The 21,888-nt window shown below is 35.1% G+C and overlaps 1 protein-coding gene across 19 annotated transcripts in view; it reads left to right on the plus strand.

Moving 5' to 3' along the window:
* The window catches only part of MECOM (MDS1 and EVI1 complex locus), a 539,102-nt gene that overhangs the window by 477,796 nt on the left and 39,418 nt on the right, over positions 1-21,888 (plus strand). For 14 of the 19 annotated variants that reach the window (XM_033133043.1, XM_033133052.1, XM_033133072.1 and 11 more), the window contains 3 exons: positions 2,814-2,948; positions 14,840-14,942; positions 18,637-18,853. In XM_033133043.1, the coding sequence (XP_032988934.1) occupies positions 2,814-2,948; positions 14,840-14,942; positions 18,637-18,853 (455 nt within the window). Of the gene's footprint in view, positions 1-11; positions 213-1,544; positions 1,641-2,813; positions 2,949-14,839; positions 14,943-18,636; positions 18,854-21,888 lie in introns of those variants that run through there. The other 5 variants (XM_033133103.1, XM_033133130.1, XM_033133063.1 and 2 more) reach the window with 4 other exon arrangements.

The raw sequence follows: 21,888 nt of genomic DNA on the forward strand, positions 1-21,888 counted from the left end.
GGCGATGTGCATAGTTTGTAACTTCGGACAGTTTCCTGCCTTGGCACCCCTTCTCCCGGGCGCCCCCCGCCCCCCAGCCTTTTTTTCCTACTTGCCCGCAGTCTCGCGGAGCCCTGCTGCTTATCTACGTTGCTGGGACTGGCGATTTCCTTGTTCCTCCTGTGGAACGGTGCGGTCTGGACGCGTCTCCAGGGTGGGTCGTCTGGCCTTCGGTGGGTCTCTCTGCCGGCTGCCGGCCTCTTTTCCTTGCGCTCTTCTCCTGCTTCCCCTCCCTCCGTGTGTCTGTCCGTCGGTATCAGGGACGCAGAAGGTGGGGTTGCCAAAATCTGAATTCCTGGCACCGGCCACGCGACTTTGGAGCCGCTTTCGACCGAGTTCCACCTTGCCAAGTAACAGCTTTGCTGTCCAACACCGTGTGCTGCTTCTCGAGAAAGTCACATTCGGACCCTTTGGCTAGATTGTGGGTTTTTTTTTTCCCCCTTTTGCTGTTGGCTTTTTGAAAGGGCCTTTCTCTAAAGTCCACCTAAAGGGAATTCTTTTTTTTTTTTTAAAGCTATCTTTGGAACTTAAAAGCTTTTAAAAACACAGGAGTGTGTTAGATGAAATGACGGCAGATGTGTTGTTACTTTATTTTATTCGAGATTTCTGAGACGATTAAGACATTGGGGAGACAAATGCAGTTCTGCTAGCAAATCAAAAGTGAATAATTCACCCGGGGGAGGGGAGACGATTCTAGAGAAAGTTAAGTTTTGTCTTGGGGCAAGAATACTGACAATAAGAAAGTTAATATGTTGGTGAAATATTTGAATAATCATGTAATAACATATATATGAAAAGACATTCTTTGGAAATGAACCTGTTTTTAAATTAATTTCACTGTTGACAGTGGCAATGGCAATAATGTTAACACGGAATAAAATTACACCTAGAATTTTTATGTGCAGTATATGCAACACTTAACTCCCTGCCCCCGCAAAAAGGGAATGCTCGAAAGCTAAGAGGATAGATGATGCTTGACTTTGAAATTAACAAGTTTTCCACGTCTTTCTGCAAATATGAAATGGAACTGGTATTGCATTTCACTGACTTCACCCTATTTCCTTCATTAAATATTTCTCTAGTGTGTCAGAACTGCCTTTTTGCTAGTCAAGAAAACAAACAACAAAAGATCTACCAGAAACCAAACAAACCCAAAAACAAACAAAACAACCCCAACTTTTTACTATTTTAAAATGTGTCTTGCTATTGTTATTTATGCTTCTTCTAGACATCTGAGGAGGGAGGAATTTCAAGTTGCCATTTGAGTTACTCAGCAGTGAGAGTCGAAGAAAACAACTTCAAGTTTGCAGTTATAAATAAGAAATTGTTAAAAATTTGTCCTCCTTAGAGAGGGTATTTAATGTAGAGATTTTGTGGTTAGTGTGAAGAAGTGTTGTTGGAAAAGTGTGTGTGTGTGTGTGTGTGTGTGTGTGTGTGTGTGTGTGGTGTGTTGCAATTATTATCCCTATCTTCTGTTCCGATTTTTCGTTTTTAAATTGTGGGACTACCTATTTTCCTTAATTGCCTCATGGCCAAAGGCTTTTTCATAATGCCTCTTGACTACAGCCCGCAGAACACTGGGCTTCTTCTTGAAGTTTGTGGTGAGTTAATGAGTTGAATCTGCAACTGGGTGATTACCTGAATTCTATGCAAAATTGCTTTTGGTTCATATACCCAAGAGTTTAGTTTTAACTTTCATATAAGTATAAGATACAGCAGAGTTCTATGGGACTTATTTAATTCATCAATTTTTGTTCTAGACTACATTGTTTAGTCTTTGATAGGAAACTTCCTCAAGTTTGCGTTAACTGATTGACATTAACATTACCAACATTTGTAGTTATTCACCATCAGGTCAACAACTCTGCAGCTTTTGATATTGATGTTTAAAACATTATTGCTGCTAGTGAATCAGTATAGTTTTGTTTAAGTATGCAGAACCTTAAAAATAGACTTTTGCCATTTTGATTTTTGTTTAATAAGTGTCCTAAATAACGATTACTATTTAGGATAGGCTGAATGCGAAATATCATGAAAAACAACCATGTATAATGATGGCAATTTACTACAATATTCTTATATATTTTGTTCACAAGTCAATTTTGTTGTTTTGCTTACTAAACGTAAAATTGAAATATGCATTGGCATGTGCTAAGACATTAGGTTGCCATATTTTGCATGAGTGTTTACCAATCGTTTATTTTCATTTGCTTTTCTTTAGTTTGGTCAGAAGCATCTATGAGACAAATGTTATTATCTTCTTCAGTTAAGGGTATGATTTTATGATAGAGAAATGCAAACTGAAACTGAATTTAAAGATATTTAAAGTTTTTAATTGAATTAATTTAAAGTGCAAAAATGTGAAAGTATACACTTACATGGGAAGACTATTTGAACCTAAAATATTGACTATTTAGTTTAGAAATATTGTTAGTATATGTTAGTCACTGTGATTTTTTTTTAAATAAAAAACACATTGGATAAAATTAAGTCAGTAGCATTCTTTCATAACAAGGAAGCAAGCATTTTTTGAAACAAATTAATCAGTTTTTCGTAATAATTTACAATTGATTAATTCCTTTAAAAAACAGTACATTGCCACTTTTAAGATAACTTATTATTATTCCTTCTTTATTAATATGCAAGCTGCCTGAATTTTCTCTTTTAAAGATTCAAAGGAGGAATATACATTTGAATAAAATATTTCAAGCAATTAACCATCCTAATAAATGAACTGATGTGAAAATTGATTGTTCTCATCTTCTTCCTTCCAGATCTTAGATGAGTTTTGCAATGTGAAGTTCTGCATAGATGCTAGTGAACCAGATGTAGGAAGCTGGCTCAAGTACATCAGGTTCGCTGGCTGTTATGATCAGCATAACCTCGTTGCATGCCAGATAAATGATCAGGTATGTTGTAAAGATTTTCTTGTCTTTCTTTGAGAGCACTAAAGTATCAGTGAAGCCTGGTGAATAAAAATAACAGTGAGCTGCAGTAGACCCTCGTGGCCTGTTTGTTGATATGGTGAAAAGTAACGCACAAATATAAGTAAGATGCAGAATAAAGTCATTTTCAGTACTATTTTCTTTCATTTCTAGTTTTTTGGGTGGTAGGTTATTCACTCTGTACCAGTGAACTTCATAAATGCTCCAGTTTTCTTAGTGTGATTGAATGACTTAGAAACTTAGTACTAATTGTTGCTAGCTGTTCTTTACCTTTTTTTCTTTACCACCATAACAGGGAGACAGTCATAGAAACTACTGAGATAATCAAAAATATTTTGTGAATTTACACAGAAATTAGAAATGATATAGTTGAAATATTATACAGATTTTATTAGAAAAATTGATAGATATATATGTGTGATCTATGTGTGGACTTACCCGATTATGCATTTTATATTGATTTGCCTAATTATAAATGAGAAGCACCTTTAGATTAATCAAAATACTATTTTTTGTATATGTGAAAAGTTTAAGAATATCACTGCTGGAAATTGCTTTATGGAGGCCCATGCAGTGAGCTTAACTTTAATAACAATGGCTATGAAATAAGATCATGAAAATATCATGAAACATATTTTACACTCAATAAAGTTAGGTTATGAATCTTGTAACTGAGTATGACAATACCTAAAACAACAAGAAGTTTAGCCTGTTAATTTTTGTTTTATAAACATTGTTGGGTTAGAATTTAATTATGTTATCATTATTTATTTCTTTTAACCCAGTGGTTACCTAAATCAAATTACGTTTCAAAGACCATATTAAAATAGTTGCTTGGCAAATCTACTATGAAAATCAGCACCAAGAATAAGAGAAGTTTAAATTAGATGTTTTCAATTGAAAGCTGTTAAGTAATGCTAGCGTCATATGGTCTAAGACTCTATTTCAATCATCATTATGAGATTATTCTTTGGCATTTTACCAGCTATCAGATAATTTTTACTGACTAAACTGTATAAGAGGTAGTAAATTATAAAATTAGGTTTAAATGGGAATCATTTAAAAATCTTCAACATATATCAAAAATAATAAACCAATCAATTGTTTTTTTCCCTTTGCCGTAAGAAAACAAGAGGCCTTATTGACAAAGGAAAACGTTATTAAATTAGCTATTGATTGTAAGCAGAAAATATCCCAAGTCTGTCATATGAGTTACTGTCACCATCAACAGCAAACATTTTTTGAGCACCCACAATTTGTAGATGTGGGAAATACAATAGATGTTATAAATTAGTGAATTATTCATGTTATGTTTCCTAAAAAATGAACTGGAGGACCTCAAAAGGCAGCTGTAAGATGAAATAATGTAATTATATCATAATAAGTATTTGCTATCCATATTTACTAATAGGAGCTGTTATTTCCTTAGACAGGTAAAACTGTTGTAGGATCAGTGAAAAGATGGTTTAAGAATCGGACTTATAGCCAATTCATTTTTTCATTTATTATTTATGTGCCTCATCTTTTATAATAAATATACTCTTGTCATTGGGAACCTTGGTTGCATTAAAAAGGGAAACTGTTTTGCTGTTTCTATCTCTGAATTAGGTTGCTTATTAGAGTAGGCATTTATAATTTTAACACAGTTACTTTTGAGGTACACATTGTAAAATGCATTGCTTTCAAAAAGAAAATATGCTGGTTTCATACTTTAATGAATAACATAGTTACTTATTTGAACTGAAGAACCAGGGAAAATAGTTAATCAGGAAAACCATAAAAGGCCAATATTAGATACATACCTATTATTTCTGTAAGTACTCATTTTAAACTTACATACTATGCTGGCAAAAATCTAGGATGATAACAGAGTGCATATCAAATAACATAATTGTGAAATTGACATTACATGGTCAAGTAAGTTCACCCATAAACAACACGAGAGGAAACTCAGAGGTAAAAGTCAGAGTTGTGTGATAGGCATATAGGCATACCATCACACTTAGCTCACTTGACCAGACAAAAGAGAACAGACACCCAAATAGTGTATGCCTGTATTATAAACATATTCGTCTATAAGCTTGTATGCATATTTATAAAAGCCAATTAAGACTAATAGCTTTGAAATGTGAAAGTTGGACCAGGTACCATGATAAAAAAGCTGACTAAAGAGATACTCTAGGTCTATTTTGTCGCCCTCTCTTCCATGAGGAATAGGAGCTGCCAAATGGTGAATAAACACAACTCATCACATAATGAAAACTCTTATTGTGGGAGATATTATTTGCATGAGCAACATCAACTCACCTGCACAACATGAAAGCAAATGAAGCAGTCTGAAAGAAATTGTAAAAACTGTTTCTCTTTGCTCTGATTATTAAATGGCACTCAAGTTCATCAAATACATTTTAATAACATGAGAGGCATAAGTCTTGGACTATAAAAAGGAAACATTTCAGTGGATCTTTCAACTGCAGTCTAGCCATTATAATAATTAGGGTATCTAACAAAGATGGGAAATGATGACCCAGAACAAAACAAGAGTGGGTAAATTAGAGTTTACTTTGCAAAGATAGAGTTTTTAAAAAATTCTAATGTTAATGATCAAGTTTAATCAATTTGGAATAGTTTTATAATGATGTGGAGAGTTGTATAGAAGAGAATAAATGTGCTTGCTAAGATGATAACACAGTTTGACAGTCAAAACATGTATACTGGATAAAACCCGTATTTGATTTATTTGGGGGTGAAGAAATATTTAGAAACACTATGGATTTTGATTTTCAAATAAAGTTGATAAAGGATGTAATCTGTTTTGTATCACAAAAACAAAGGCCATTCATTTACGTTTTTCTAATACCTCTCTACAAGCATTTTATTTGAGGGGATTTTCCTGAGGTTAAATTTTCCAATAGATTTCTGTGAGTTATTTTATTTCAGATTTTTGTTCTTTTCGAACCATAGTTAGCTCTGTGGCAGCTTTTTTTCTTGATAATGCTGCCTTGAAAGACTCAGTTTATTATTTTTAGATCTCTTTCATTTCATGTTTTCAGAATTTTTGCAGTGATGTTTTTAGAGATAGAAATTCAGAAAACACTGGCATAACCATATGCTAAACCATATTTTCAAAGTAGCTGCAGCTTCTGATTGATATCCTTATTCCCCCCTGAACATATTGTATTGCTATAGTAATTTATCTTTGTAAAAAAGGGCCACACCAAAGATACTAGCAAATTAAAACCACAGTCATACTCATGTCATAAAATAGTAGATGCATTAAAAACACTTAAGATTCCTTATCCTTGAAGTCCGAATGATTTTTGCCCTATTCCTTAAAAGTTTCTGTACAGTGCTACATCACCATACTGCTGTGGTACAGTGCCTAGCTGGACATTTTTAGTGAGACAGAGATTGCTTCAATATCTTTACACTTTAACAATGTGAAATTGTCCCTGGTTGCTTTCAGGAGCAAGAATTGTCACTGAGAGGTAGAGCAGGGCAGGAGTAAAAGCAGAGTTGAATGACGAAAGGTCTTTCCAGAATAGATCTTCAGGAGGACCAAATATGCAGAGGAAGCATGAAAATGGTTTATTAATTATTCAGAGGTTTCATTTACACCTGGAAGCACCCATGTGTTTCATGTCAAGTAGGCCAAACATCTGGATGATTTACTGAGTTTTCTTTTTTTTTTTTTTTTTTTTTGGTGAGACTGTTTTGATGTCCTTTGAGGGGGTGGATGTAGCACTTCACATTGCTTTAGAATTGGTCTCACCCTGGTCCTGCCTATGCCTCCATCCTTTGAAAAGTTTCCGCATACCTCCACATTTTTATACCCTTCACCAATATCAAAGGCAAGATGACCCATAAATCCCCCTATCCATCTCAAACAATGCCAGTTCTCATCTATGATATGTTCATAAGTTCTGCATACTTAAGGAATAGCTCTCTGGATACAAGTTTTTCTCTAATATTTCTTCATGATGAAACGATATTGGTTGTAATCAGACAGGTCACTAAGGCACAATTTATGTAAGTTGACTTTTTAGACTTAAACAAGACCTGCCTTTCCACTCATGATAATTAGAACGATCTGGATGTGTGCTTTGGGGTAATATTTTATACGTGTGTATGTATTCGGTATCATAGGAAGGAACATGATTTCATTCAAACGCCTGGCCTGCCCTAACATGGTCTACAAGTGGAATAAAGTTCTCAGAAACCCAAGACATTATTAATCTTGTCATTTACACAAGGTGATAAGTCCTTTCATTTTTAAACAGGCCCTTGACAGCTGGTATTTAGTAAGTAGAGTAAGAGAAGTCTGCTGTTCACTCTGAATAAAAAGACATGTGTCGATAAGAGATTATCTAATACCTGATGTATATTTTGAAGAAATCAGATATAGAAGAACGAGTGCCCCTCCGAGAATACAAGGTTGGAATTCACTTAGGACATTCTGCCAGCTCTCTTGTGGTTGATGAACAGCAGCAAGATTCTACAGTGTTTTCAGTTGGAACAGGCATTGTTCTCGTTTGTGCTTTACCTTATAAAGTTTTAACTGCTTCCAGGATGATCATGGCTGAATTGGCACATCCGCTTTCCCTCTCCTTAGGTCCACGTCAATGATTCTGTGAGAGCACTGTGACACTAGAGCGGTATTATTATTTCAGGCTTATTATGGGCTCAATCATCAAGTTATTTACTTTGGCTTTTTACTGAGAAAAAAAAATTGTGTTTTCCTGCATCATTCAATTATTACAGTTTATGCAAAAAAGAAGGGAAGATCTGCTATGTAAAAATCAAGATGTGATTTGTTAGCCTCTTTCCAATTTTAAAAAATGTTTGCACAGACTGTCAGATAATTTGTTAATTTGCTCTTCCTTTACACGGGTTTCTGTCCACATTTTCTATGACCTCTTTTGATGTTAAAATTATTATTGGCTTTGAGCATTTTCTTTGCTTTGCTTTTAAGTCAAATTCCACTTTTATACCAAAGTTATGCTCTGCTGTTTTAAGATGAATGCCAGCTGGCAATACCCAGAGGCTGGCTTTGTGAATGATGCCCAAGCTGACTTTGGGGGGTGTTGTCTGGCTGATAGGTTACTTCCTTCACCTGAAGATGAAACTGTCTCAGACATAGTGTGCTCTTTGATATTTACGTGATAAAACAAACAGCACTGCCTCTCCCCAACCCCCTCAAAATGTTTTGCTCATGTAATAATGCCCAGGACACAACATTTCCATAACACTACACAGATTAGGAATTTTACTAAGATTCGCAGACCACATAAATGAAAAATAGAACAGCCTGGAGTATTCTGTGCATATTTTAAGTAATTAGTGTTTGCCTGGTATGCAACACCTTTCATTCAGGAAGATCTCAAAGCAGCATGCCCATACTGGATTCCAGCCATTTTGGAATGGCACCAAAAAAATAATCTTCAAAATGCATTACAAGCCACCTTAACTAACATGTTGGTCAAGGACACAAGAAAAGCCTTCAGCCTAGTGAAAAAACCCAAAGAGGATCTTTAACTTCCTCATCATGTAATGATGGAAATCTTCCCAAACGTTCTGAAACCATTCAGAATGATCAGTTTTCACAGAATCAGACGAAATGGCTACATTAAAGACTGGTGGCTAAGGATATTTCTTGTGGGGTCTGTGGAGAGATCCTTAGAGGTTTTTTAAAGGGACAACTTGCAAGGCTTCCATGCTGTAGGTACACTGTAGGCTCCAAGTATATATATTGAGTGGACCTTTATCACTTGCCCTGTTTATACCAACAGTCAATTCTCTGTGTTTTGTTTCATCCAATAAATTCTACTTGGTTTTCTCTTCGCGTTATGAACAAAGAGCTAAAAATGTGTGGGGGGAGAAAACTCCTCCATGAACATTTTGGTTCTGAAAATAACCAGTGGATACCTATTTTTCATTTGGGAAGCAGATATAGCAAGACAATCCCATTACATTTCTCAACATTTTTTTCGTGTGTAGCTGTCACCTAAAAAAAAAAAAAAATAGGATACCATCTTTAGTTTGGAAACTAAAGAAAGTAAGGATGGTTTGCTTTGGCAAAGCCTGGCCACCATAAAGCTTCCACTCTGTTGGACAAATATCTTTACATTCTGTCATCAATCTCTCTGTCTGCTGAAGACACTTCTTGTTATCTCTTGCTAATTGCGCTAAGAACGTATAATAGGGTCTTTCTTCCAGAAGCTATAAAGTTGACATCACTTTTGCCCTCCTGAATCGGGATTTCCCACATAGCTATGGGTAGATCAGAGGTCCAGACTATGTTTCCTAAAGGCAGCCCATGTGCACACGTTATCTCTGTGGATTTGATGTTGCCTCTCGCAGCACCAACACTGACAGATGTGTTCATATCAAATGTTGACTTTGTTCAGATATGCAAACTGTCACCTACTTCCCCTCCCATGTAACCTCCAAACATTAAAGTTCCATTCAGCTTTTCCTAGTCTTCTGACTGGTAAACTGAATGAAGCTATAGAAAATAAAGCATTCAGGCTGAATTTGGCTGAAAGAGGAAGAAATCTACTGTCAACTTCAAAGTGGAAAGACAGCGATAGTCTGAAAAAGTTGACTCTCAGTACAGATTTTTGCAGGGAGTACATTTCTCTATTATTTCAATTATTACAACTTCCTGAATAGGTTGAAGGTCATTCATAATTCACACTTCTGTCATTTTTAGACATGCCAAATGCAGTCTATTAAGCATAAATAAAACTTCCAGTGCTTGACCAGGAAAAATAAACGGAGATTCATAACAATGAGGCCTTGTTCATCCTTTTAAAAGTAAATGATCTGTTTTCTTTCTCTCTTATTTTCCTTCTTGTACACTGAATTTTTCTTCTGTCTCAATAGTACAAACATAATACTTTAAATCGATCCAAGCATAGCAAACTAGACAGCAAGGCTGGTCTGACGGATTTTAGATTTTTCTATTTTATAGGATAATAAACAAGAACCCACGTTATTACCATTTATAAATACAAATGGTAGCATCATCAATTTGATGGAGGACTAGCCTGAATACAGTATAAAGGCCCTGACAGTATAAAGAGGAATCTGAAAGTCTTTTATAGCCTATTAACTTTCCTATCAGAATGCTTACAAGTGCCCATACTCTCCTTAGTGGCTATCCTCTTCTTGCACTTAAGTAACAAAAGAAAATCGACATTTAATAAAATAGGTTTAATTCCAATTCCAACTGTATATAATATGTAACCATATATAATATAGATTACATACTATATATGATATAATGTATAATTACATATAACATATGATATATAATTAGAACCAATTAGATGCCATTCAACATTCGTATATATTAATGTTTAAAATATGAGATGACTAATATTTTATGCAAATTTTAAAATTTCCCCAAGACACATACATGTATGTCACATATGAAATATATAATATATCCAAGCACATATATATTTTTAGTATAAAATTGCATGAAAACATAACTTTTGGAAGTCTAAAATTTGCTAAATCAAATTCACATCACCACTTCCTTTTATCTCTACCTTAGCCTTGTGAATATTAACCGAATGGATAGTCTTTTGGCATTTGGAACTGGTTTCAAAGTTTGATCAAAATAAATTAGTTTAATAATTATGTTTTGAGTAATTCTTATATACATGTATAATACTGTATTTATGCCTTAAACTGTGAATTTCACCAGTGGTAAAAATGAACACTTTAGGGGATTACTAGTTTTATTTTAAAATTTCTGAATGATTTAGAATTTTTAAAAATGTTAAGAAAAATTTACTAGTGTGCTATTTTAGCAAACTTTAAAAATAAAATAGTACAAAAAGATCTATTAAAACATTAAAACACTTACTGTAAATATTTATTCTTATAAATTGAAGTATCCAGAGATGCACATGTAATATACATACTTACAAAGATAGAAATATAGCTTTTTGGAAAAATAAAAAGCAAAATATGGGGAAAATTAAATTTTTTCTATGATGAAATGAAAAGACCACCTCAACTTTTAAAAGTTTCTAATGTATGGAGTGTTAGGTCGTGTTCATGACTTGTTGTATTTCTGGAATTTGGTGTTAACTATCAAATAGAGAACCCTAGAGGAGTTAAAATATTTTATGTTTAAAAATATTTTATCATGCCTTTTAAAAAATAGAATTCCCGTATAATTCTATTTTCTTATTATAAGGCCCCATTCCTCTTATCTTTCACATTTTATTGGGAGGATTGAATGTTTTTCCTTCTAATAGAGAATTATGAGAGAGACACAGCAAAATAACGAATCAACAACCGTTTTGAATCAATTCAAAATTTTTCTAAGTGTTTGAGACTTTTGAACCCCTCTTTTATGCTTGAGTTGAATTCATCACAAAATCCCAGATCCAGGACATTTTTATTTTGGATCCAGATAACTTTTTCCATAAAACCCCCTGGTAGGAGAGGAGACCTGTTAACTGTTTTGTGGAATTTAACGGAGTAATTGATTCCCTTCCATTTTTCTCCAACACAAAAACCAGAGAGGTTATATTAGTCGTGTCTCTGCTTCTGGTACATAACTCAGATGACATATAATTCATAGCTCTACAATATAGCCAAGTTTTTGAGAATACACTGATTTTAAAAACATTATGGTTTTATTTTTATAAGCATGGTCAAGCATACTTAATATACAAACTGGTCGGAAAAGCTACATAAATCACTTCTGTTCTTTATTATATTTTTATGTGCTGAAACACCTATTTTATGTCCTAAAAGCATAGAAGTGATATCTTATTTTCTGAAAAGCATGATTTTTCCAAGATTACATTTCGTCATTCCCCCACATAATTGTTTTGAGGCAACAAATTGTCATTATATTTTCGTTTGAACTACTCTTCTCAATTCTTAAATCCTGCTGGTGAATTATTATTGCTAGAGAGTAAACTAACTTTATGTGTAGACATCTCTGGTTTCAAGTATTCAAAGTATACTTTGGGGCCATTGTGTTTACAGGAGGAAAAACCTAATTTTAATTAAGTATCTCTAAGATCCTAAGAGATAAGATATAATGAAGATCTCCAGTGGCAGCCAACACCTTGAAAAAAACACTAGATTTTAAGGGCGTGGTAGATGGGACTTCGAGGCATATTCTTATTGCTATATGAGGAAGCATGCCCAGAATCTGCCCTCATTACGTCTGGTGCTAGCCAGTTCTTTTCAAACCTCAGTTTCATGAGCACCATAAAAATTCACTTAAAATCGAAAAGAACACCCTGAAGTTAAAACCCACTCTGCTTTGCCTTGCCTTTCATGGCCTGGAATGTCACCTTTTACCTCCAGTAAATAAAGCCAACATCAACACTCTTCTGTGTCTTTTATTTTTTATGTACTCAATATTCTTCACATGACGATCTAGACACTTAAAGGGAAATTACAGTAGTGATCTATGTCCCACAAAGAGAATTGTCTTTATAATATATAGTTATAATGTATCCATCATTTTCTTTTGTTTCTTGAACTGTTCACATTGGATTGAGTAAATTTAAAATGGAATTAATAGTGGACTAAAAGAAATATTGATATCGTAATACTTTCTTAAAATGATCTGGCATGTGTGTCTAAGGAACATTCTCCAACAGAGACAACTGCACTGTTTTACGGTCTTGTAGGGTATTGTCTCTTTAACCTCACTATTTCCGAGAAGCCACTGAAAAGTTCTAATATGTCACAATTCAAATGTCAACATGTTGTTGGAAAGGAAGCTAATAAGTTAAACCTTTGAGAGATGCCAAAAAGAGGTGATTCAAACTGTTGAGAGAAGTCCATTGTTTTCTAAGGGGAAATAGAACTCCAGAATGAAACGGTACTTATAAGCATTTAACTGGAAGGTTTGGTGAAAAAAGCAAATGCACACTATTTTTTTTTAAATCTGGTAAGTTTTTGAACCCAACTCTTCTTCTCAGTGTACTTCCAAAGAAGGGAAAATATTAAAGTTAAGGTTAATGAGATACAAACTGTAAATTTGCTGGGTTTTGTAGAAAGGTCAATTAACAAGGAATAATTTTCCTAAAGAGTTTGGATTTTATCTATGGATAGATATAAAGAATCTTAGGTTATATTGTAATATATTTTAGCAACATTTTATGTTTGACATTATTTTCTATGAGCCAACTTCACATGGTTAAATTACTGTTGAATAAAAAAAAATATTTCAACAGGAAAGAAACTAAGCAGAAAATGCTCCTCATTGAGTTATTTTTTGAATTTAGCACAATTTTGTGCTCTGGTCTTTTAACAGAAAAATAAACAATTGGACTTTAGAGCCACCTACTGGAATAAAGAGGCACACACTTATGTTTAATGTGCTACGCTTCTCAAAAGATAAACAAATACATAAATACAACTAAAGTTATGTACATTTCTGTTGATCTTATAAGACATTAATTTGCTCAACTTTTCTCAGTTGGGAATATCAAATGATACTACAAGAAACAATAGTTAGGGCAATGTCTTCTAACAATAATCCTGCCCATTTCGTAGTAACAATTTGTGTACTAGTTTGTGTTATGTGATTTTTCTCCCCATTGGATTGAGATTGAGCAAAACTGAATCCTTATTTTGTTATTGTCATTGTTGCTTTTGATGGTATGTTGTGTGTGTGTGTGTGTGTGTGTGTGTGTGTGTGTGTGTGTAAATGTAATTGGCTCATCTTTATCAGTTAATCGTATAACTTCATTCTTCCATAACTTCCATCTGGTAATGAAACTGTTAAAAATAATCTTAGAAAATTAAAAACTAAGAATATTTTTATGGTAAGATGAAGAAATACCTTAAATATTTTCATAATGAAATACTTTTTCATTGAGATACACTTAACATATACATTATCTTAGATGCAGTTATACAACATGTGATTCTATATATGTACGTATTATGAATTAGATGCTTTTGTAAATGAAAAAACAATCCTGCAACCTGGACAAGTAAACTGGTCAATGACTTCCCTAAAGTCACAGAGGTGGTTAGGGGAAAAATCGGGAGCTCTCAGAAATCATAGGTCAGGGTTCTTCTCGCTTGCCCCACTCCTCTTCAATCCGTCATTAGTGGACTTGTTAAATCCTTCCTCTCCTCAACATTTTGCTGGAAAGTAAGGGGAATAAGCAACACACCAAATCCTGGTAAATGAATCAACTGAAAGCGTAATGCCTGTTTTCAAAGAATGGGATTAGGAGCTGGGGCATGAGGGCCGGTCATGTTTGGTGAGAGAGAGACTGAGTTTTAAATAACAAAATGCTTTCTTTTGACTATGTTCTCTACAGATCTTACTGTCCTAAGTCTCTATGTCATGTCCTTCTAAACCGTTAGCTTAAAAACACCTTGCTGAGAAGGTGCTACTTTTGAGAGAGAACATGCTCAATCAAGGAGGGTAATTGTGCCTCTGCCAGCCACCCTTAGCTAGCCCACTGCCGATAATGCGTAACACAGTCACCTCTCTGAGTGTGTGTGTGGTTCACTAGAATGAGGAATTCAGAGAAGGGAAAGTTCTTTGTTAAACATTACACAGCGTATATGTGACACATCAAGCCTTGCATTAAGAAAATTTGATTTGTGAAGTAGGATTTGGAAAAGATTTGTGAAGTGGCATGAGAGTCATGGCTTTCCATTTGTCATCAGAGGGCTAATTTTCAGTATATAAAACAGGAAGTCACACTTCTTTGGGTAAAAATAAAAGGAATATTTTTGTTAAGGTCTGAGAAAATGTACAGATATTTTAGTGTATATCGTGCCCTTTCTTAGTATTCACTTCTCTCTCTCTCTTTCCTCCACCCCACTTATTTTATTGTCTTTTGAAGATATTTTATAGAGTAGTCGCAGACATTGCACCGGGAGAGGAGCTCCTGCTGTTCATGAAGAGTGAAGACTATCCCCATGAAACTATGGCACCAGATATCCACGGTTAGTACTGCTCCCAGCAGCCTCATCACCCTCGTTTGGAGACTGCTGGAGCATCCAAAAGGAGGGTCCATCTTACTTGGTATTTGTTAGTTTCTCTGGCTATGCAGTGTCAGTTTTAACAAATTCCTTCTCTTGGTTTAACATCTGGCTAATATTATTGTAAAGCTAAATAAAGTAAGCAGAGGTCTTCCCTGAAGTGTTGGTCAAGGGAATTTTGACTACTAGGATTGAGACATCATATAGTTAAACCTTTTGCCAATGCCTGAGACTAAAGTGAGAGTCCTTTTGTTGTACAAAAGTCATTTCAGAGAGCTTGGTTTCAGACTTTGTAAATTTAGCGGATGTTTCTCCCATCGAATGTTCTATTACGCGGAAAAGTGTTTCTACTTGAGTAAAATCCTAGCCAACGAGACTGTAAGGGAGGGAGTTGGGGGGATGGGGATTGGGAGAAAAGTACAGATGAGGAAATTTTAGAGCCAGAGGAATTTTTATTTGCCAGAGACCTATTCTAAATCAAATGAAGAGGGGGATCAAAAAGAATTATAATTATAAGCAATGCATGTTTAGGGAAGATTAAGAGAAAATTCTACTTGTATTGATTTGTATCATTGGCATAAGAACTTAATATTTTTCCTTTCTCTTTTCTATTTCTCTCTCGTGATATAATGTGATGTGGTTCAATGTAATGTGACGGTGTTTCTAGAGTGTTTTGTGGTTGGCCACTGGGAAGGGTCACCCATCTCAACTTAGCTGAGAGGTGGGCATTGTACCACCTCCCATCCCGCTGCCATTTGAATCGGAGAGCCTCAGCCTCTGCTTCTGTCGCTACTGCGAAGGAAGCTACTACTCTTTACTGCCTCTTTACTTGAACTTTTTTCCTTTGGCTGAGCTGAATTCCACCACCTTGTAGTTTATACTGGTTGTATTTTTGGGAGCCTTTTGGAAATTGTGTCTTCTTTTTATAAACTCTGACAAGCAAACGGTTTTAAGAAGCTCTATGTTCTCAATGAGCCCGGTAAAGTTTGAACATAAATGGGGAATCTCACCCAAAAGGGCTCTGTGATAGTGAGGAGTGATCAGATGATAGAAAATATAGTCTGGGCTTTCTCTGGTACGAGGCATCTTTCATTAGTGAATGTTAGATCTAAAAAGGTTTTCAAACAGTTATTTTTGGAAATTTTAATGGTTAGTTTACTATTCTAAAAAGCCTTATCAGAAGTAACAAGTCTTCTTTTGGGACTACGATTCGTAAATTACCTGCTTTTACAACACTTTTGAACCCAGCCATTACTTTTGGTTTTCAATGTGTCACATCCATATAACCATATATGTTATATATTAGGTTTCTGATGTTTAAATGGTGATTTGTATTTTATAAGTCTAAGATTTAATATTTCTTAGGAAAGAGAAATTAGAACACATGCATCACGCATCTACTATATGCTAGGTATTATATACTTTCCATTTATCTGTACATATAGATCTGTACACATAGATCAAACCTGTAAGAAAGGAATTATTTCCATTATACAGATAGGGAAACTGAGGCTACATAGGCTAAGTTAATTGGCAAAGACTACATGGCTAGAAAGTGGTAGAGTCAACATTCAAACTAAGGTCTTGCTAGTTTTATTTTTATTTTTTGCTATTTTTTTAAAGGCTATTCCCATTTTTCTTTTCTTTTCTTTTTTTTTTTTATTGGAGAAGGGGAACAGGACTTTATTGGGGAACAGTGTGTACTTCCAGGACTTTTGTCCAAGTCAAATTGTTGTCCTTTCAATCTTAGTTGTGGAGGGCGCAGCTCAGCTCCAGGTCTTGTTGCCATTGTTAGTTTCAGGGGGCGGAGCCCACCATCCCTTGTAGGAGTGGAGGAGTCCAACCGGCAACTTTGTGGTTGAGAGCCCACTGGCCCATGTGGGAATCTAACCGACAGCCTTCCTCGTTAGGAGCATGGAGCTCCAACTGCCTGAGCCACCGGGCCGACCTGGGTCTTGCTATTTTTAAAACGTAGGCTTTTCCATGTATTATGTGGCCTGGAGCTTCTGCTTGCATTCAGACTGCTGGCTGAGATCCTAAATGTAGATCTTAAATATATGAATAGTGTAACAGATGATAGGAAACGTTTATGTGTCTTAATGTCATCGAAATACATGTCTTTAGAGCTGAAGTGGTTTATTTTAGAATACCTCCCTCTTCTTTAATCTTCTATGTCCAAAGTTGACAAACCCTCCTGAATTTCTTTACCTTTCTTCCCCCCTGTTGATAGTTTAAACTAAACCAGTAGCATATATAGATGATAGTAGCAATGTCCCATTTGACAATTGTGTTTGGCTTCTCCAGCTGCAGTGGAGCTCTCCAACTTTTAGTGGCTTTCTCTTTCCTTCCTAGCAGGGACCTAAAAAGCCCCTAGAGACTTGCCACCCTCTTTAACTCCATTTTCCTCCCCTCCCCTACTTGCACCCTATAAACCTGTCACACTTGACTGCAGCTTTGTCTTCCAGGAGCCTGCGCACTCTTTCTGGCTTTCATCATTGGCCCCTGCTAACCCTGCTGCCTTAGGTGTCCTCCCTCATCTCACTTCACCTGACTGATTCTTACCCATTACATCTTCTGAACATCTCTCCTTCAGATCAGATGGATTAAGCACGTTCCTCTGAGCTCCTTTACGCCCTGTGCATGCATCTGTCATAAAATATATCACACTCTGTTCACATGTGTATCCCCTTGAGTTTCTCATATATTAATTCCCTAGCAAAATGCCTAGAATTTAGGAGGTGACTAAAATATTCTCTCAAAAACATTCAGTTGATGAACAACTGTCTATAGGTCTACAAAACAGCAATTATCTCTCATATTGTTGCCCTGCTGTCTTTCCACACTGAGAGCTGTTTTCAAGACTTTTGTGATTGTGTCTGTGTAATCTGTGCATAGTAATATGGCCTCATGAGTGGGCTAAAAGCTATTTAAATGGAAAGAATAGAAACAATACTGCACTATCTGACACTTTAGAACCATGTTATATCTAGTCTCCACTATTACTCTTTATTTATCTAACTGATTTAAAGTGCAAATTCATGATATGTTTGCTATTTAACAAAGCCACACCAACTAGCACTGACCCTGGGGTAACATAAATTAGCCTAAAAGAATGCTAAAAACATCCTGTGTCCCATTATAAGTAACGATGAATGTAAAAATGAGGCGTTTCAAATTGCTGATATTAACCAGTCTTAAGCACGGTTCAGATAAGGCCTGTGTGTCCCATGTATCCTCCAGGTAACATGGCACAGTGAGAAGTGTATGGGACAGAGATGGGTTCAAATCCTGGTACAACCACTTAGCTCTGTAACTTCTGACTGGTTTCAGAACTTCTTTGAGCTTCAATACCCTCATTTGAAAGTTGGGATAAAAATCTGATTTTCATAATCAGGTTTTAAGGAATATCAGTAATCCAGGTACAGAGCTAAAGAAATAGGTGATTCTCAGTAAGTGGTCATTACTACTTTTAATATCCTGTGAATATTAAATCCTGGAAGGGTTTACTGTACAATTTCTAACCTACGTTCAAATGCAAGCGATGGAAATGACAACCAAATAGTTCCTATTATGCCTTCAGTAATTCAATAATACCTGTTGGTTGGTGGTGGTACTTCCTGATCTCCCCATCCTAGTAACACCTGAATTATTTTTACAGAAGAACGACAGTATCGCTGTGAGGATTGTGACCAGCTCTTTGAGTCAAAGGCTGAGCTAGCAGATCACCAAAAGTTCCCATGCAGTACCCCTCATTCTGCATTTTCAATGGTGGAAGAGGACTTTCAACAAAAACTCGAAAGTGAAAATGATCTTCGAGAGATACATGCAATCCAGGAGTGTAAGGAATGTGACCAAGTTTTTCCTGATTTGCAAAGGTTAGAAATGGCAGGTTGCGCTAAAAAACATGTTTATTTACTTTACAATAAAATGTTATGCTGAATTTTCAGAATTTATGCTGATGGGAAATTTGGAACTGCAACGAGCTGGACAAGTGTGTTAATAACATGCTCAGAAATCATTTTTATTGGGGAAATTGTCATCTGTAAAATATTTACAATGAAGTTGGAATTAGTTATTTTGATGCCAGATAGAATATAATGTTTGTTTTTATTTAAGCAGTGTTATCGGCAACTAAAGGTTAACATTGCAGTAAAATATGACTTAGAGGAAGAATCAAGACTGGTAGTGCAACAATGATGCTGATAAAAGTAATCATATGCCAAAGAGTAAAGCTATCTCTAGAAACACTTAGACGATAACTAACAAAACAAAACAAAAAACAGACTGCTTCTGGTACTCTGAATGAAAGATAGAAGGTCCATTGACAGATCAGTGTAACCTATAGATGTAATTTCGACTATGTGAACAGCACATATATAAAAGAATAAGAAAAACCTGCTCAGTGAAGAAAAGGTTGAATTTCCCAAAAGGAAAACAAGCAACATGATATAAATGAAATAATTATTTAATACTTATTTTCAACAAAATGAAAATCATATTTCAGCTATATGTAAACTTTTTATAATCCTTTGAATTTAATTTAAAACATTGTTTTTTATTCTTATTAAAGAAAATAGCAATCCTGGAACCCACCTTCTGAAAACCATACTGATAATTCTGCTGCAAAATAGTTTATCAGATCAGAGATGTATATAACTAACTAGTAGGTTTTTTTTGGTTTGTTTCTTTTTGGCTAATGGTTTTTGCCTTGGTCCATGAACAGTGTTAGTAATTGCACTCATTCTTTTGCTTTTAAATGCGAAAATGATACTTGGAACCTATAATCAGGATTTCAAGTGAACATAACATCATTGTATTTAAATACGTATGGTAGTATATTAACTGGACTTATTCAGGAGTGTGAATTACTCACAGTTTGTCTTTGACATTCTACTTATTCAGTTTATCATTTTGTTTCCTTTCTTTCCTTAATACCTCCTCTCTTTTCTCTCCTTTTTAACTCGGTTGATTGCCCTGTAGCTGCTTCTCTTGTGAGAACACTTATAGGAAAGGATTTCATATAACAGTCATTCATTATAATGCATAAATGACTAAAAAAGCATCAAGTGTAATTCATTCCTTGAGGAGCTTGAATCAAAAGAATTAATCTTTAGCTTTGAAAATTCAGGTCTAAGTTAGCTATTAGAGGGAAAACATTTTCGGGAATAAGAGGGCTTTCCGAGTACCTTTTAAACTCATCTTTACTGCTTAACGTAAATCCGCATGGAGAATAAATTGTTTGGTAAAACATGGATTTGTAATTAAACAAAAAGTGTCATAGTATGTCTCTTAAATATAATTGAGTCCAAATTAAAAAAGCGAAATAAAAAGAATACATTCCAATGGGCAAAACAAGCATTTACACTGTAAAGCAGTATCTCTGATGTCAAAGATTAAGCATATTTCCTTCAATTTTGTTATCAAAAAATAAAGAACAGCATTATAAAACAAAAATTGCCAGACTAAACACTAAAATGTAATTCTTAGTTCCTCCTGGAAGTGTATAGAAACGCTTCTTAGGGGCAAAAGCTTCTTACTCTGATTAGCTGTAAGATTAAGCCTGAGTCAGCTCTACTTCTGCCAAAACTGACTGTCAGTTTAGCTCCTTCATTCAAACATTCAGTGGAAAACAATAAGGAAACCTAATTATACATTGGATGAACCCTCAAAACTCACTCTTCGGAAGCTCCGTCAGATGGATATAACATGTCACTCTAAAACCTGATGTCAAACATCCAAATGGTTATATAATTTAGCCACGTGCAGAACCTACTTTCTCTGAATATTTTCCACTTTATTGATTTCTATAGCGTTCCTTTATACTTTAAACAAATGAAAAAAATCCTTTCTTGACATGATGCGTTATTCTGTTTTGTATCTTTTATGTAAAATGATGAGAAAAGAATACATTCCCTCACTGAAAAACAAAAAGGGGGGCAAAAAATAAAGGTTGATATGCAAAAGATGGAAAGAACCTGGAGGGCTAAGCAAAGCTCTATAAATTGGGATAAAATTCTTATGAAAAGTGAAGTCTCAGTAATGACTGACTGAATTGCTTCTATGTTTATGAAAAGCGATGTACATGTGCTTTTGTGAGAACCACTTGCCTTTTAATTCTTTCTATCACTGATTATTTGATAGCTGAAAATTCCATGGAACAATATGGATTTTATGCTAGCTGAGAAGAAGCAAAGATAGAAAAATTCCCCGTGCTTTGCTATCTTGTTTCCCACTGCGTGCCATTTAGAATACTCTTAAAGCTATATCAAACCCTTGGAGTAGGGGACAGGAAAAAGACTCAATGTATAGGCCAATTTTTTATCACTAGATTTCAGAGCTTATGATGTGACATACATATTGGAATATAATATATGTCATAAAATGGCATGGGTTTGTTAAGGACAATAGTGAGAATAGCAACCCATACAGTGATTTTGGAAGATGTCCCTAACTCAGTTCCATGTTACCTGCAGTTGTTGATTTCTCTCTCTTAACTCTCTTGTTAGCATTTCAACTTGTGTAACACACAGTGTATATAAACATAAGGCTTTTCTTGTGACTCCACACACCTGTACTCTCCTGGTACCTTTTGTTCACAAAGATATGGCCATTTGTGCTCAAATAGAATAGCTTTACCAACTCGACTGACTCATGGGGCAGGAAACATTAAGTTCATGTGCCAATATGAATAGAATTGTAGGGAGGAAGCTGAGGAAGAGAAAAAACTATGGGAAAGGTATTTCTAATTTATCAAGATATGGGAAAGGGCATTTCATTTTTTCACACACTCCCACGCACACTGTCTATACAACCACTGGGTAATATATTCTAGGCGCACAGATGTCTTACTTGGTACTTGAATTTAGAGGGTTCATCTTACAGAGAAATAAAACATGGAAGAGAAAGGGTA

The sequence above is a fragment of the Rhinolophus ferrumequinum genome, chromosome 2 (assembly GCF_004115265.2).
Source record: "Rhinolophus ferrumequinum isolate MPI-CBG mRhiFer1 chromosome 2, mRhiFer1_v1.p, whole genome shotgun sequence".
Classification (NCBI taxonomy): Eukaryota; Metazoa; Chordata; class Mammalia; order Chiroptera; family Rhinolophidae; genus Rhinolophus; species Rhinolophus ferrumequinum.